This window comes from Leopardus geoffroyi, chromosome E2, assembly GCF_018350155.1.
Source record: "Leopardus geoffroyi isolate Oge1 chromosome E2, O.geoffroyi_Oge1_pat1.0, whole genome shotgun sequence".
Classification (NCBI taxonomy): Eukaryota; Metazoa; Chordata; class Mammalia; order Carnivora; family Felidae; genus Leopardus; species Leopardus geoffroyi.
The window spans coordinates 26386785-26403331 of record NC_059335.1 but is presented as its reverse complement, the minus strand read 5'-3'; the positions used below and the strand labels follow the sequence as shown (position 1 = coordinate 26403331).

Below are 16547 nucleotides of genomic sequence, written 5' to 3'. Positions count from 1 at the left end.
TAACTCACTTGAACTCTGAGCTAATGAGGTTTTCTTTCCTCTTCCCTGGGTTTTAGATGAGAGTCTGGAGGGCAGATTAGACTCACTCTCATGGGCCAGCCTGCCAATGTGCATGCCTGTGGGCAGTAGTCTGGAACTCTGCAGGGTCCTGGAGCTTCAACACCCAGGAGAGTATCACCCTGTGGAGGAGTTTGGTTCTAAAGTCAGCAGCTGAGGCTATGATTCAAAATTACCTTTGAAAATGCCTTTAGAAGACCATGCATTGGAGTTGACACACCAGATTTTCCACCAGAATTGGAACAGATCATTTTTTCTTTGGTTGGGTCCCAGAAAGTGGTTGGCTTGTATTAGAAGCTACACTGTATGAAAATTCCTGGTCTTCAAAGACTGGACCCACATCTCCTGCAGCAAGACACTCATGCTACAAGACACACTCAAAACTGAGACCATAGCAAGGAATGGCTTACATTTCTGAGAGACATTTTTCTTTTTCTTACTTTTTTTTGTAGTTTCAAGTTTTTATTTAATTTTTTAAGTTTTTATTTCAAGTTTTTATTTAAATTATTTTATGTATTTAGTTAACGTATAGTGTAATATTAGTTTCAGGAGTAGTGAAACTACTATGTAAGTGTGAACTATGTAAGTGATTCATCACTTACATACAATGCCCAGTGCTCATTACAACAAGTGCACTTCTTAGTACCCATCACCCATTTAACCAATCCCCCACCTACCTCCCCTTCAGCAACCCTCAGTTTGTTCTCCATAGTTAACAGCTTTATGGCTTGACTCTTTTTTTTTACCCCTCTATATTCATCTGCCTTGCTTCCTAAATTCCACATATGAGTGAAATCATATGGTATTTGTCTTTCTCTGACTGACTCATTTTGCTTAGCATTATACTCTCTAGCTCCATCCATGTCATTGCAAATGGCAAAATCTCACTCTTTTTTATGGCTGAGTAATTATACATTGTATATATATATATACCACATCTTTATCCATTCATCAGTTGATGGACACTTGAGCTGTTTCCACAGTTTGGCTCTTGTAGATAATGCTACTATAAACATTGAGGTGCATATATCCCTTTGAATTAGTATTTTTGTATTCTTTGGATAAATACCTAGTAGTTCGATTGATGGATCATAGGGTAGTTCTACTTTTAACTTTTTGAGGAACCTCCATACTGTTTTCCAGAGTGGCTGCACCAGTTTGCAGTGTAAGAGGGTTCCCCTTTCTCTGTAACCTTGCCAACATCTCTTTCCTGTGTTGTTAATTTTAGCCATTATGACAGGTGTGAGGTGATATCTCATTGTAGTTTTGATTTGTATTTCCCTGATGGTGACTGATGAGCATCTTTTCATGTGTCTGTTGGCCATCTGTACGTCTTTTTGGGGAAAATTTCTATTCATGTCTGAGACACATTTCTGAGACCCCATCTGTCCCTAGGATGGTTTCTCCTAGGGGAGAGTGGCAGGCCAACCCCTTCATCTTAGTTAGATGGCACCTGTCTGACTTAAACTTTGTCTTGAGTGCATAGTCAGACCTGCAAGTGCTAAGGGCAAGCCCTCAGAGACCCCACTTTGTAGTCTTCTTGATTTTCCTACAGCATTTTCCATGGAGGAGCCCAGGAGCTCAAGAAGCTGGAGAATATCAGCCGGTCTCCCTGGTTCTCCCACATCACTTCATCCATGCAGGGCCTGGGCATCATCCATGCCTATGACAAGAAAGAGGACTGCATTAGCAAGTAAGTTCTGCACTGGGCCCCTGCTCCAGGTCTCCCCACTTCACATCTAACCCTGAATGGGAGGTCCTAGGAACAGATGGCCTCTTTGACTCTGAGAAGGGAAGTCTGGGCTGCTGGGGACTCACCATAAGTGAATTGCTGTCAGAATCCAGAAGGAGTACTCTAGGGTACTAAGCCTTTCTTCCTAGTATCTGGGGCCCCAGAAGTGGTGAGTTCATTCAATGACAACCTCAATGTGTGATTTTACATGTTTTACTTTATGCAGTAGAAGTAAAAAGTGCACAATTCAGGAAAGTAGGAGAAAGCAGAAAAAAAAAAAAAAAAAGACAAAAGACAAAAAAATCACTCAAAGGTCTCTAACTACATCTTATTAATATGTTTATATATTTCCTTCCAGTCTTTTTTTTAAATTTCTTAAGTATTTATAATCATGTTTGTTTCATTTTATTTTTAAATAACATTTTAAACATTATATATCTTATAAAATTTTTTTATTTTTATTTTTTTTCTATTTTTGAGACACACAGAGAGAGAGACAGAGAGCAGGGGAGAGAGGCAGAAGGAGAGAGAGAGAATCCTAAGCAGACTTCACACTCAGTGTGGAGGCTGACGTGGGGCTTGACTCTGGGATCCCGTGACTCTGGGATCATGACCTGAGCTGAAATCAAAAGGTGGACACTCAACTAACTGAGGCATCCAAGCACCCAGTAAAAATAAAATTTAAAGGCCATATTATATTTCACTTAATGGATATACACCTCTTTTCTTCTTTTTAAAGTGTGGGGACTAGATGGGTAAATTTCTCTGGAGTCTTCCAGCTCCAAAGTTCTAAAACACAGTATAAATTGTATTGACCGTGTAGGCTCACTGTAGTAGCAAAGACTTCCAAGTTTTAGGGACTTAACACAATATATATTTATTCTTCCTCAAGTCACAATTTAAAGAGCATCCATAGGGTAGGGGAAAGGGATTTTGTTCCACCTAGGGCTTTTCCATCCTGAGGGCTGTGGGGGGTCTTCTCTATGATCCTCTGTGTCTAACTGGAGGATAAGGTAGGAGAGGTGGGTGCAGGATCCCATGGGAAATTTTTATGGGTTAATTCCAATGAAGATACTTATCATTTCTGCACATTCATTGACCAGATTTCATTCACATGTACTCACCAAACTGCAAGGGAGGCTGAGAAATGTAGTCCAGTTGTGTCCATAGGAGGGAAAAAAATGGAGTTTGGTGAATCTATAGCAGTGTATGACACATAGGTGTTCCACTTTGTTTTGTTTTATTTTTTTCCATATTTTTCTGCCTTAAAAACCTAACACAAACTTCAAGTTTGGGTCTAATTCTTTTTCTCTCTCTTTTCCCACACTTTGCCACCCAGGGTCTCAGTGTAAACTTGGCATCTCAACTTGCCTTTAGTTCAATCAGTGGTTGTGCTCTTCCTAGTTTAACCTATGTGTCATCTGTAGAGAGTCCTGCATCACACATTGACACTTCCAGTGTCCTGATCATGAGGAAAGGCTCCTGTCCATAGAATTACTCATCAACTTACTCATGACAAACAAAACAGATACAAGGTTTGTCTTCCTGCAGATTTTTGTCCAAGGTTTCCAAGGGAATCCTACAGGGCAGCAGAGTCCTACATGATTGATGGGGTCCGCTTCTTTTTAATACTTTCTTTCCTGTCATGGACTTCCCAGAGGGCTTGGGCTTCTGACATGTATTGCTTTAAAAAAATTTTTTTTAAATGTTTTATGTATTTTTGAGAGACAGACAGGGTATGAGTGGGGGAGGGGCAGAGAGAGAGGGAGACACAGAATCCAAAGCAGGCTCCAGGCTCTGAGCTGTCAGCACAGAGCCCAATGCAGGGCTCAAACCCATGAACTGCGAGATCATGACCTAAGCCAAAGTCGGACGCTTAACCAACTGAGCCACCCAGGCACCCCTGACATGTATTGCTTTTTAAACAAAGCCTTGGGTTCAAATTCCAATTTGATCCCGGCCTTCTATTTCTTTTGTTCCTGTGCAATCTGACCAACCACACAGATAAGACCTCAGATGACTTCTAAGTCACTTAAACCATCATCTGAATTTGTAAGCTTTATAGCTGTAGGATAGAAACACCATGGTATTTGGAAGAATATTTTAACTAAGTTCTGGGGAAAATAACTTTGAGAGAAACAGAAGGGGGAGGATGCTACAGGCCCAGCATGGTTGGTCAGAGGTGCTTCTAGACAGAGTCTTTGGAGGATCATTGGAACAGGATGAAGCAGCAATGCCCAGAGATGTTCATGACTGTGCCAGTGAGGGGTTTAAACATTGAAGCCCCTTTCCCAATAGGTCAAGGGAACCTTCAGTGGCAGTTGAATCTGATATCTCTCATGGTTAGTTGTTAGTTCAGCCCACTCAAAATTTCAGTCTGGGTCAAGTTGACCCTTGAGCCATGCAGGTTTAGTGGCATCAACCCCCCCACACAGTTGAAAATATGCATATAGCTTTTGACTCCCCCCATACTTAACTACTAATAGCTTACTATACCAATGATATAAAGTTGGTTAACACATATTTTGTATGTCATATGTATTATATACTATATCTTTACAATAAAGAACACTAGAGAAAGAAAATGTTATTAATAAAATCATAAGGAAGAGAAAATACATTTACAATATTGCATTGTATTTATTGAAAAACATCCATGTGTAAGTAGATCTGTGTAGTTCAAACCCACGTTATTCAAGGGCCAACTGTATTCCCTCTCTACACACCCAGAGGCTTGGAGTAGTAATACTGTGCTGTGTGTATGTGTCAGGTGGAGGGGGAGGGCAGGTGTGCTACTGGGAAGCCTTTGGTCTATTCTTTTAAACATTTTCTCCTTTTTCTCTGAGCCTGGTTCCCTGAGCCTGGTGCAGAGGAATGAAGTGAGGGAGGACACATTATTAGGTTATTCTCTCCTTCCTGATGCTCATTTCTGCCATTCCAGCAAATTGTGCAGATGTGGTGTGGCAAGGTGGAGGCTCCAACAGGACCAAGTCCATGGCAGTTCTGCTAGGCATTGCTCATGGGCAAGATCTGCCTGGGTCTTCCAGAGAGCTCTTCCTGTGAAGCCTTCCACTGTATTCCCCTGATCTGGGGCCTCTCTGCCTCATGCTGAGGGATACTGCATTAAGACTGCAGCACCGAAAGTCATCTTCTCTCTGTACCTTCGACTCTAGGAACTGCAGGATTGGGCAGGATCTGCCTTCCATGCATCTAGGGAATGAGCAACTCCAGGGGGGTCTTGCCCTCATCCTTAGCAGTGTCATTTCTCCGTCCCTCTGCCCAGTGTCCTTTTTCTTTTTGGCTCAGTGGATACACAACAGGGGTTACAAGTTGTCAGTTTTTTTCTTCCAGAGGAGACCCCCAGCAACTGCCTTGAATCTTCTTTCTCTGATTTGATAAGTGGAACCAAGCATCCTTCTTTCCCTTCTCAACCATCACACACACTGATTCTCCCTAAAGGCAACCTCTGCCAAAATCAGCCCTTACCCTTTTATAGATCAAGGGGCTAACTGTCAATTCCACATGGCCTTTGAGGGAGTGGCTGAATCCAAAATAGAAGTCTTTTGAAGGTAGAGCATGAGATACTGAGCACTTTTTTTTTCTCAGCTGTGGGTTCTAGTTGTCAGTTCTGGGAAAGAGAGAAAAAGCCCACTCAGCACAATGCTGCCACATAGGATTTCTCAAAAAATGTGCATATCAAAGATGCCTATGGCGGCAGATTTTAAAGAGTATGGATAGGGGCGCCTGGGTGGCGCAGTCGGTTAAGCGTCCGACTTCAGCCAGGTCACGATCTCGCGGTCCATGAGTTCGAGCCCCGCATCAGGCTCTGGGCTGATGGCTCAGAGCCTAGAGCCTGTTTCCGATTCTGTGTCTCCCTCTCTCTCTGCACCTCCCCCGTTCATGCTCTGTCTCTTTCTGTCCCAAAAATAAATAAACGTTGAAAAAAAAAATTAAAAAAAAAATAAAAAATAAAGAGTATGGATAGATATATGCGTGTCTTTGTAAGAGTCTTATGTAAGAGTGCATTAGCTCTTGATTAAAAATTCCTCTTTGTGGAGCCTGGGTGGCTCAGTCAGTTGAGCATTTGACTCTTGATTCTGGCTCAGATCATGATCCCAGTGTTATGGGATTGAGCCCCATGTCAGTCTCTGTGCTCAGCATGTATCCCACTTAAGATTCTCCCTCTCTCTCCCTTTGCCCCTCTCCCCCACTTGCATATGCACACTCTCTCTCTCACTCTCTCTAAAATAAAGAAAAAGAAAAAGAAAAAGAAAAAAAAATCCCCTTGCCTTAATTTTCTGGTAACCCTAACCCTAGCTCTGTGGAAGTACAACTGACTCCTATTTTGTATGATTTTTTAATTTTAGGTTTAAGATGCTAAATGATGAAAATTCCAGCCACCTCCTGTACTTTAACTGTGCTCTCAGGTGGTTTGCTCTAAGAATGGATGTCCTCATGAACATAGTCACCTTCATCGTGGCCTTGTTGGTGACTCTGAGCTTCTCCTCAATTAGTGCTTCATCCAAAGGCTTGTCTTTGTCTTACATCATCCAGGTAACACCTAGTATAAAGTTAAGTTTGGCCTGGAGACTCTGGCATAGGGCATTACTAGGGAGGATGGATGTAAGAGAAGATCCAACTCAAATGGGTGCAACAAACAGGGAGAGCTTACTGGTTCACATCACTAAAAGGCATGACAGTTGTGTGGGCTTCAGGAATAGTTGGATCATAGCCCCTGGCTTTGTCCTTGTTCTGTGATGACTTCCTTCATGGTTGTACAATGGTGACTGGCATTCTCTGAGAGCTGCAACAGGAAGGAAGGAGGAAGAAAGCTTTTCCTACCCTAGTCACAGAGCAAAAGCCCTGAGCTTTACTCTTACTGGATTAGTTTAGGCATCCCGGAACAAATTAGTGCCTGGATAGAATTGGGATGATTGGCTTAGGTCAAAGGATGGAGTCACACACCATCCTACCCCCAAGTCACAGAACTGTCCCATAATAGAGATCAGGAAAAGGATGCTGGAGAGGCAGCCATGATGTCTATGACAAATAATACCGACTTCTCTTTTTGTTTGCTTTGGTATTTTTCTTTTCAAGAAAATAACAGTAATAGGAAAATAATAGTAATACAGAATAATAATAATCAGGAAATACATGCCATTTGAGGTACTATTGTAAGTCATGTATGTGAATTAATTCATTTATTCCCACAACAATCGATGAGATAGTTTCTGCCATAGTCCTCACCTTATACATGATAAAACTTAGGCTTAGAGAGATTTGTCCAACATCACACACTTGTCATGTGTTAGAGCTAGGGTTTGAACCTAGGTCATCTGGGTCTGATACCTATCTGAGTGTGAATCTTGAGGGTGTGTGTGTGCATGTGTGTGTATGTGTTGGCCTAAGGATAAAGTGTCCAGCTACGTCTGGTTGGGAGAAAGATGAGGACTGGTAAACAGATGGGTCTATAGACAGACTACTGATCAGTATTTCTGTGGCTCCTTCTCACACCTGGAGCCTGTCTGAGTTCTGCTAGATAGAAATCTCTGTAAGCCCTGACAACACATTCTGCCTCCTTTCTATTAAAAGGCTCTTCTTCCCCTTTCCATCTTCCATAAATCTGTGACTCCTTCATTCAGTGCTATCTCTTCCCAACCCTCTTGCCCTTAAAGTTCTATTCCTTTTTGAAAATCTCTCCGATATCATTTTAATGGGATTTTAGGAAGGGGGAAGAACAAAACTATATTCTCAGATCTTTATCTTAAGTAGGAAAAAATGAATTTTTCTTGGGTAGCCAGTTTTCCTCATTGATGGATGTTTTTATTTGTTGTTGCCTAGTAAGATATAAAGCAGATGATATTGAATAGATTCCCTTACTTGGTCCAAGTGAAACAGCTTTCCTCAACTGAGGGCATGCTTTTTGGGGGATATCGTCAGCTTTCTGTGAGATTGTTTTCAAATATTCCTGTAAGACTGGAGAATTTGCACACACTGGAGGACTTCCCAGGGACTTAAAGGGATGATACCCTTGAATTTAATAAAATGCACATAAGCCCTTTTTAAGGACAAGGTTCATTCATTCATTCACCAGATAGCCACTGAGAATCTACTGTGAGTCAGGAATTCTGCTAGGTGCTGTGGATTCAGCAGCAAACAATCTGGACAGGTCTTGTTCTCATAGAGTTTATGGGATAAAAAGAGATATAACATGGGATGGAATAAATAAGTGCACAAGCAAATAAGTGAGAAGGTTTCAGAAATTGTTTATTGTGAAGATAATAAAACAGGGTAATGTGACTGTCAATGGGGAAGCAACATGAGATTCTATAGTCAGAGGAGAACTCTGCTAAGAGGTGACTTCCAAGCTGGTACATGAATGACAAAGAACCAGCCAAATAAGATGCAAGGGAGGATGCTTCAGGCTGAGAGGCCAGAGCAAGGCTTGGGGTAGGTAGGAGCTGGGTGCATTTGAGGCATTCAAAAGGTCATGTAGCTTGAGCAGAGTAGAAAATAAGGTCTGAGGTGTTGGCGGGGAGAGACTATGTAAGGCTTTGTCAGCCATGGAATATAAGGTTGCTTTTATATAAGGGCTGGATGATCCTCTTTGTGAGAGGCTGTGCTATGTGTTATAGGATGTTAGCCTCCATGATCTCTAACTAGGAAATCCCAGTAGAACCTCCCTCCTCTAAGGTTGTGACAACCACAAGTTTCTTTAGACATTGCTAAATGTCTCCTGAAGGGCATAATCACCCAGGTCAAGAGCCACTGCTCTAAGAGAAATAGAAAGCCAGTGGTGTGTGTTAAGCAGGCAGGCAACAAGGGAACCATGCAAAGGGTGTGGACCTACACCACTGCCCCCTGCCATTTACCTGCTTGGGCCACACTGCCTCCTTGTTAAGGTCACTTGCTGCTACTCAGAGCTACCCAAATCCTGAGTTTGCCTGGCGGACTTCTTTTTATAAATGCCTCTGCTCACACAGTTCCTTAACTGCCCTAACAGAGGCAAACCTCTCCCCCCCACCTCCATTCTGACCATTCTTTCACATCCTGTTTTATTGGCATCTTACCTCTTCTTGAAATGACGTGTGTCTTATCCTGCCAGCCTGCTAGAACATAAGCCGTGTGACTGTAGGGGTTTTGTCCATCACATTCAGCCCTGGAAAACCAGCCCTTCTGTGACAGGGCCTGGCCCACAGTCACTGCTCACCCAGTGAAAGAAGACCTGGTCCTGCCTTGAGCCCACTAGCCCACCTTGTGACTGAAGCAGGTGCTGTTGGTGCACCAACCTTCCAGGACAGCCTGGTTGGCCTCCTGCTGCTACGAGAAGGTGCCCAGTCCAAGCCCAGGGCAGCCTGCAAATGTGGGGAATTCCCTAAGCCAGAAGTGGCCCCAAAAATTGTTGAAGGGCATCAGTGGGGATGTAGCCCAGCTTCCTCAGGACAACTCAAGTGTGTTCCATGCAGTGTCCCAGAGCTTCCAGTAGGATCGAATTTTGGGTACCTACAAGTGAACCTCTCATGACTTACTTTCTGTTCTGTACGTCACTTCTCCCAGCTCCCACTGGTACTTTTGCGGTCCACCTCCTGGATTAATTTCCTAGGGCTGCTGTAACCAGTCACTATAAGCTAGTGGCTTAAAATCAGAGAAATTTATTCTCTTACAGTTTTGGAGGTCAGAAGTCCCAAATCAAGGTGTAGGCAGGACCTTGTTCCCTCTGCATGCTCTAGGGGACAAGCCATTCCTTGTCTCTTCCAGCTTCTGGTGGCTGCTAGCATTCTTTGGCATTTCTTGTATTGTAGCAGCATCACTCCAACCTTTGCCTCTGTCTTCACATCTTCTCCTCTTTTGTGTCTTCTCTTCCTCTGTCTCTTATAAGGATACTTGTCATTGGATTTAAGGTCCATCCAGGTAATCCAGGATGATCTCAAGATCCTTACTTATACCTAAAGGTCTTTTTCTTTCAAATGAGGTAACATTCACAGGTCTCAGGGATTTGGATGCATACATATCTTTTTGGGGGACCTCCATTCAACCTGCTTACACTCAAATTTCAGGGTTGGCTTCTGGGGGATTCTGGCCTAAGATAGGTGACCTTAGCAAGCCACATTCCCCACTCTGAGCCTAGATATTCTCATGTCTGAAGCAAACAGATGGGCTAAATGATTTCCTTCTACCCATGATGATCTGTGGCAATGGGATTTCAGTGGCTGCTTGGCTGCCTGTTGGGTAAATCAGGGAGGGCATGGAAGTGCAGGACCATGCCAGATGGCAGCAAGGGGTGGATACCCAGCAGCGCTGTGGCCCTGGGATATTCCAGCTTAGACCAAGAGTGATCAAGTGGTACTGTGGTGGGATGGTTCATGCCATCTGGAGTGTCAGGGAAAATGTCATTACCCATTTGGTTCCGAATGCAGAGGAATATTTAAAGGCAAAACACTGCAGTGTCTTTACTTCTGGGCACTTGGCTGGGAATGCAGGCATGTTTTTGTGTGGCTCTGAGTGAGGCTGGTGAGGGGTAATTCACAAGGGCTGCCCCTGAGGGTGGGGCAGCAGAACCCAAGGGAGGAAAGGGATCTAACTCAGCTTTTGCTTCTCTACAATAGCTAAGCGGACTACTCCAAGTATGTGTGCGAACAGGGACAGAGACCCAGGCCAAATTCACCCCCGTGGAGCTGCTCAGGGAGTATATTTTGGTAAGAAATTAGTGCATGCCAGAGGAAGGGCTAGTTAACTCTGGCGGAATTTATGCAGGCATTGATTTTTTGACATGTGAAAGGGGTCTTTTTAAAAACTGAAATTTGTTGGGGTGCCTGGGTGGCTCAGTCGGTTAGGTGGTAGACTGTTGATTTTGGCTCAAGTCATGAACTCACAGTTGTGAGACTGAGACTTGCATTGGGCTTCAAGCTGAATGTGGAGCCTGCTTGGGGTTCTCTCTCTCCCTCCCTGTGCCCCTCGTTGTGTCATGCACACACATGCTTTCTCTAATAAAAACAACCAAGCAAACAAACAAATAAAATAAAAACTGAAAATGAACCACAACCCTCTTCTTAAAGCCCATATTTACCATACAGTCTAAAGTACTTTAAGTTGAGGAAGAGATTCTTTTTTTAAAAAAAAATTTCCTCAAGGGCAGTTTCTGCATACAAAAATAGAAATCAGTGGCTAACTTTAGTTTCTAAAGATTACCATTTGATTGACTAAAATTGTAAATTGAAAAAAAACAATGGTTGAACTCTTCTTTAAAAGCTTTTATGTTCAACTTACAAATCCTGCTATTCTTTGAAAAGTCTAGACAAGTCAAGCAATCACTTTTAAGGGCCTTTGAATAGCATTTGGCCTCATTTACAAACTTAATTAAACTCTTTAAAACATTAAACTGCATTTTAAAATTTAGCACATTCCATTTCCTTCTTAAGTATCTCGATTATCTGATTTAACAAACAAACCTTCCAGAGGTTATATAAATCTAATAAATTACACTTATAAATATAGTAAGCTTTAAATTTGCATAACCATCCCAATGCTGTGGATGAACAGTAAGCTTTTAACTTAAAATCATGTCTAAATAAATTATTCAATTATACATTTTAAATTAGAATCACAGGCCCTTATGTTACTAATATTATTATACTTGAAACACAAAATATGCAGATTCCTTAAACTGAAAATACTGTTACAATTTTGCTTCTTTTAAATATTCTCGTTATTAATTCTAGATCTCCCAGGGGTTAAAAATATTCACTGTGTAGGAATACAGATATTTTATCAGTTAACTGTAGTTGCTTATCACAGATTTGGACTCGCCAGCCACCCCACAGGGCACACGGGGGCCTTACTTCTCATGGCTCACAGGGACTTCAAAACTTTAAAGTAGGTGGTGTTCTAACACAGCCAAGTTGAGTAGAGCAACTTGGCTTAGACTTTGCATTTCTTAGACACTTGCAGATACTGAAATTGTATCTGACTGAACTCTGCAAATCTCAAGATTTGGTCTGTATTTGCCACGCAGCTTCAAGGTCACAATGCTGACACTTGCCCAGGCCCACATGGCCCCGTATGAGCTGTCCCTTATAGTTGTCCATCTCTCTATTCACTAAGCTCCAGCCACCTAACTTTTCTTTCTATTCCTCAAAGTGCTCAAGCTTGTTCTGGCCCCAGGGCCTTTGCACTAGCTGTCTACTCTGCCTGGAAGGTTCTGAACTCAAATTTTCTTATATCAGCATTCTAGGTCTCAGCTTGAATCGCACATCCTCATAGATGCCTTCTTCAACCCTTAAGTTACTTTTACTCTGCCTACCCCTTTCACTACACACATTGTCTTCATTTTTATTTTTTTTAATGTTTTATGTTTATGTTATTTTATGATTTATTGTCTTTATTTCTGATTTTGTTTCTTATTTATTATCTGACTTCCCCTTTGGAATGTGACTTCTTTAGTGGGTTTCTTGATCTAGCACACCACCACGAACACCAGTACCTAGAATTGTGGGAATGCGTGAATTAATTAAATGAATGGAAAAGTGAATGATTGTTAACCTGTCATTGGTTATTCTGTTTTCCAGACCTGTGTTCCTGAATGCACTCACCCCCTCAAAGTGGAGACTTGTCCCCGTGACTGGCCCAGGCATGGGGAGATAACATTCAGAGACTATCAGATGAGATACAGAGAGGACACTCCCCTTGTTCTTGATGGGCTGAACTTGAGCATTCAAAGCGGGCAGACAGTTGGGATTGTTGGAAGAACAGGTTCTGGTGAGGACAGGGTTGTTTTCTTTGCATTTCCACTGGGGGTGCTGGTTGAGCCACACCAGAGGGCTGTGTGTATGTGTGGTGGGTTGGCTGTTTTTTTTCTCCCTCTAATCTCTTTACTGTAAATTAGGATTTCAGGTTGAATGGGTGTGTGGAGTTGGAAACAAACACACACCAGTTTTTGAATTAATTAAATGAGAATCATTCTGGTGAAACGAGGCCCAGAGGATGAGTCGTGTGTTAACAGCCCCTGCAGGAACGGGCAGGTTAACCATGTCAGGGCAGCTGATTGCCTCCACAGAGTGAGGCCTTTCTGTCTGCACAGTCATCTGCACTGAGCCATTTAACTGCATTACAAATTCCCCTGATTAGATACTTGGATATGATAGAAGTACAAACTGATGTTTGATTTGCTGTTCTTGCTTTTATTATTCCCAGGAAAGTCATCCTTGGGAATGGCCTTGTTTCGTCTGGTGGAGCCAGCTGGCGGTACGATTTTCATTGATGAGGTGGATATCTGCACTATAGGTTTGGAAGACCTCAGAACCAAGCTGACTGTGATCCCCCAGGATCCTGTCCTGTTTGTAGGTACAGTAAGGTAGCTGTTTTTGATCATCGTCCATTCCTATTTTTTAGGTAGTAAAATCAGACCAGCCAGGAACTTTGTGAAGTGCCCACAGTGGGCCTAAAGGAAGCAGCCATCCTGAGGTGCTCACAAGCACTTCTAGTACCTATTCCTGCTGAAGCCTTAGGAAGAACCAAGGACTAGAGCCCTGAAAATTGTCTGTATTTTATGTGCCACATCACAAATAAGCAAGGTGCTTACACATAGGGTGAGCAGATAACCCAGTTGGCCCTGGAGAGCCCTGGTTTATGCCTGTGTCTCAGCATCCTATAAGGTTTAACACTGGCCACCCTCAAAAGTACCCAGTTAGCGAAATAAAATAAGTGGTTACCCTATGTATGTAGCCTTCCATAGGGAAGTGCACCAATTTATTCCCATTGAAGAATGAACAGAAGTTGTTCAAGTACAAGAACAGTAGGGTTGCAACTTCCATGGGGCTCAGGATCTGATGTCAAGGGATAAGGAGAAAACCATTTTCTCATTTCGTCCAGGGCAATGGCTCCTCCTCCAATGAGAAGGACATTTCTCATATTAAGCACCATTTAGAATTATAAGAAAAATGCATTCCATGTCTTGAGATACCAGACCCACATGGGGCACCCTGGGTGAAGTCCTGGGAGCCACAGCTGTACCTCTTGCTTCTGAAGGCAAAGTGAATCCCCCCACCACACCCTCTCTGCCTATAATTTGCATAGGGTCAAAGGTCTTCTGCTGTCCATGGCCACTGTGAGGACCAAATGTGTCTTCCTGGGTGCCTTGCTCAGTGCTGTCTCTCCTGTCTTGGTAGTCTCTGCCCCATCACAGAGCTGTGGGGCTTTGCTCACTTGGCCTGAGATTGGTAATTTTATGGGCCATTGTCCTGGGCTAAGCACTGCTTTTGGGGCCATGAAAATCATCACACACACCACCCCTTGCTCTCTCCCACATGCTGCAGAAAACATACTCCCCCATCCTGTCCTCCTCAGAAATCTGGCTCCCTGCTCTTTCCTTTATTGCAGGTACAACTTGGATCCATTTGAGAGTCACTCAGATGAGATGCTCTGGCAGGTTCTGGAGAGGACATTCATGACAGACACAGTAGGTCTCTGGGGTTGACCAGGATGAGTCCGTTTCCCAGCACCAGGGCCCAGATTTGGATTTGACAAGACCCGGGCCATCATTTGGCCTGGCTTATTTGCTGATGTCACATGTGTCAGGAGAATGTGATCCTTTTTTACTCTTTGTTAAAAGCAACAATAGATAATATTTTTAGGCCTCTGAAATGATCAGGACAAGAGCTCTGCATGTATGATCTCACCTCACCTGGTCCTGTCTTGACTGCAGCCTTCTGAGGTTGGAACTCTTATCCTGATTTTTAGAGGTGTAGCAATCAAGACTCAGGGAAGAAACATGTGAAGCTAGTAAGTGGCAGAATGGAGACTTGAACCCAAATGCATCTGACTCTAGAGCAGATGGGGCATTCTGCTGCTCTGCCAATAGCCTCCTTTGCTTATGGGTACATATAAGGCACAGGAAGGTGAGAGGGGGTATGGCAGGCTCCAGGAATGTTTCCTGTGAGACAGGGTCGTGTCCTAGAAGAGCTGTGGGTGAGTATGGCCACCTCAGCAGCATGGAGGGGATTTTCTCCCCCAAGACTTGGTACCAAGGTGAGCATGTCCCAACATCACTGTGACTGGATAAGTCAGATGCTCTCGTACCTTTCCTTGATGACTAGAAAACTCCCATCCCATGTGTATTTTGTCCACAGAAATAGGAACCCTGGAAGCCATTTACACTTCATTTGTGTTTCTCTAGACCCACATGTGTACCATTTGTCCTATTTTCGTGAGGTGTCTACAGGGTTCTATGAATCATACTGTGATTTTAAATTATTAATGTCCGCCTACTCCCTGGTCCTTCCCTGGTGCCTGTTTGCAATGTTGAAATGAGTGTTGTTTTGTACTTTCTCTTCCTCAGTAAAATAAAGCCAGCTGATGAATGCATGAGTGGGGCAATCAATAGAGATGATGCAGGACAATTTTATAGATCATCAGCATAAATGTGGCATTTTCTGTGTTTTATAGATAATGAAACTCCCAGAAAAATTACAGGCAGAAGTCACAGAAAATGGAGAAAACTTCTCAGTAGGGGAACGTCAGCTGCTTTGTATGGCCCGAGCACTTCTCCGTAATTCAAAAGTAAGGAAACAGCACGGAAAAATGGATTGGTCAAATTTTGGATATTTCCCGCAGCGCCACTCAATCCAGGAGGTAGAGCTATGCGTTTGTCTTTCAGCAAAGAGAGAACAATTGAGCCATTTAAAAACCGATCAGTTTCTTTTAAGACAAAGTTGTAAGGGGTAAAAATTGAAAAATAACAGTCATTTACAGCAAGAGCACCTGCCTCCTCTGGGCCTCCCCCTGGGAAGACTTGCTTAGGTATTCTCTTTGTCTCCTAAGTGCTCTGAGTATGAGAAATCTTTCTCTTGACTTTTTTTTTTTGCCTTGTCCCTGAACAATTCTGAAGCCTGCTAAACAATGCCCAGGACACTAAAGAAGGCCTTCAGAATGCTAAGATATGAGAATTGTAATATTTATATTCATTTTTCTTAGTGACTTAGTCATCCTTGGTTACTGATTTCAAGGAAGGGATTGCTGTTGCTTTAGAAATCCCATTCTCTGAACCCTGACCAAAGTGTAACCTAGCCTGTGTGTTGTGTAGACATGCTAATGGTAGGAGAGGGAGCTGGCACCATCAAGCATTCCATGCTGACTGAGGCACTATACGCTGCTAAGTGCTTTGTGGGTTATCTTTGCATTTCATGCTCATAAGAAAGTATAACCTCCCTTTATAGAGGAGGGCACGGAACCTTTGGGGGCAGGGGTCAAGTAATTTAGTCAAGGTGAAGCAGAGGTGAGCTTAAGCCCTCTTACTTTCAAACCAGCATGGTGGTAGGCAGAATAATTCTCTCCCCCTCCAAAGATGTCTGAGTCCTGATAGCTGGAACAGGAGAATATACCACCATTTCTATGGAAAAGGGGCTTTGCGGATGTGATTATGTCAAGGATTTTGAGATGGGGAGATTATCCTGGATTACCTGTGTGGGCCTAGTGTAATCATGCACGTCTGTATAAGAGGGAGGCAGGAGAGTCAGAAATAGGAGAAGCAATGTGACAATGCGAGTAGGCATTAGAGCAATACCAGGAAGGAGGCACAAGCCAAGGAACACAGGCAGCCCCGAACAGCTGCAACAGGCAAGGGAACAGTTTCTCCCTCGAGCTGGCAAAAGGGATACAGCCCTGGCAATACCTTGACTTTAGGACTTCTGGCTTCCAGAACAGCAAAGGCAATAAATTTTTGTTGTTTTAAGCCTCTGAGTTTGTGCTGCTTTGTTAATAGCAG

At 43.1% G+C, this 16547-nt stretch overlaps 1 protein-coding gene across 5 annotated transcripts in view; it reads left to right on the top strand.

Annotated features, from left to right (window-relative positions):
• Nucleotides 1-16547, top strand: part of ABCC12 (ATP binding cassette subfamily C member 12) — an 89602-nt gene that overhangs the window by 71651 nt on the left and 1404 nt on the right. For 3 of the 5 annotated variants that reach the window (XM_045442653.1, XM_045442654.1, XM_045442651.1), the window contains 7 exons: nt 1613-1750; nt 6157-6343; nt 10396-10485; nt 12355-12544; nt 12980-13139; nt 14165-14243; nt 15230-15415. In XM_045442653.1, the coding sequence (XP_045298609.1) occupies nt 1613-1750; nt 6157-6343; nt 10396-10485; nt 12355-12544; nt 12980-13139; nt 14165-14243; nt 15230-15415 (1030 nt within the window). Of the gene's footprint in view, nt 1-1612; nt 1751-6156; nt 6344-10395; nt 10486-12354; nt 12545-12979; nt 13140-14164; nt 14244-15229; nt 15416-16547 lie in introns of those variants that run through there. The other 2 variants (XM_045442652.1, XM_045442655.1) reach the window with 2 other exon arrangements.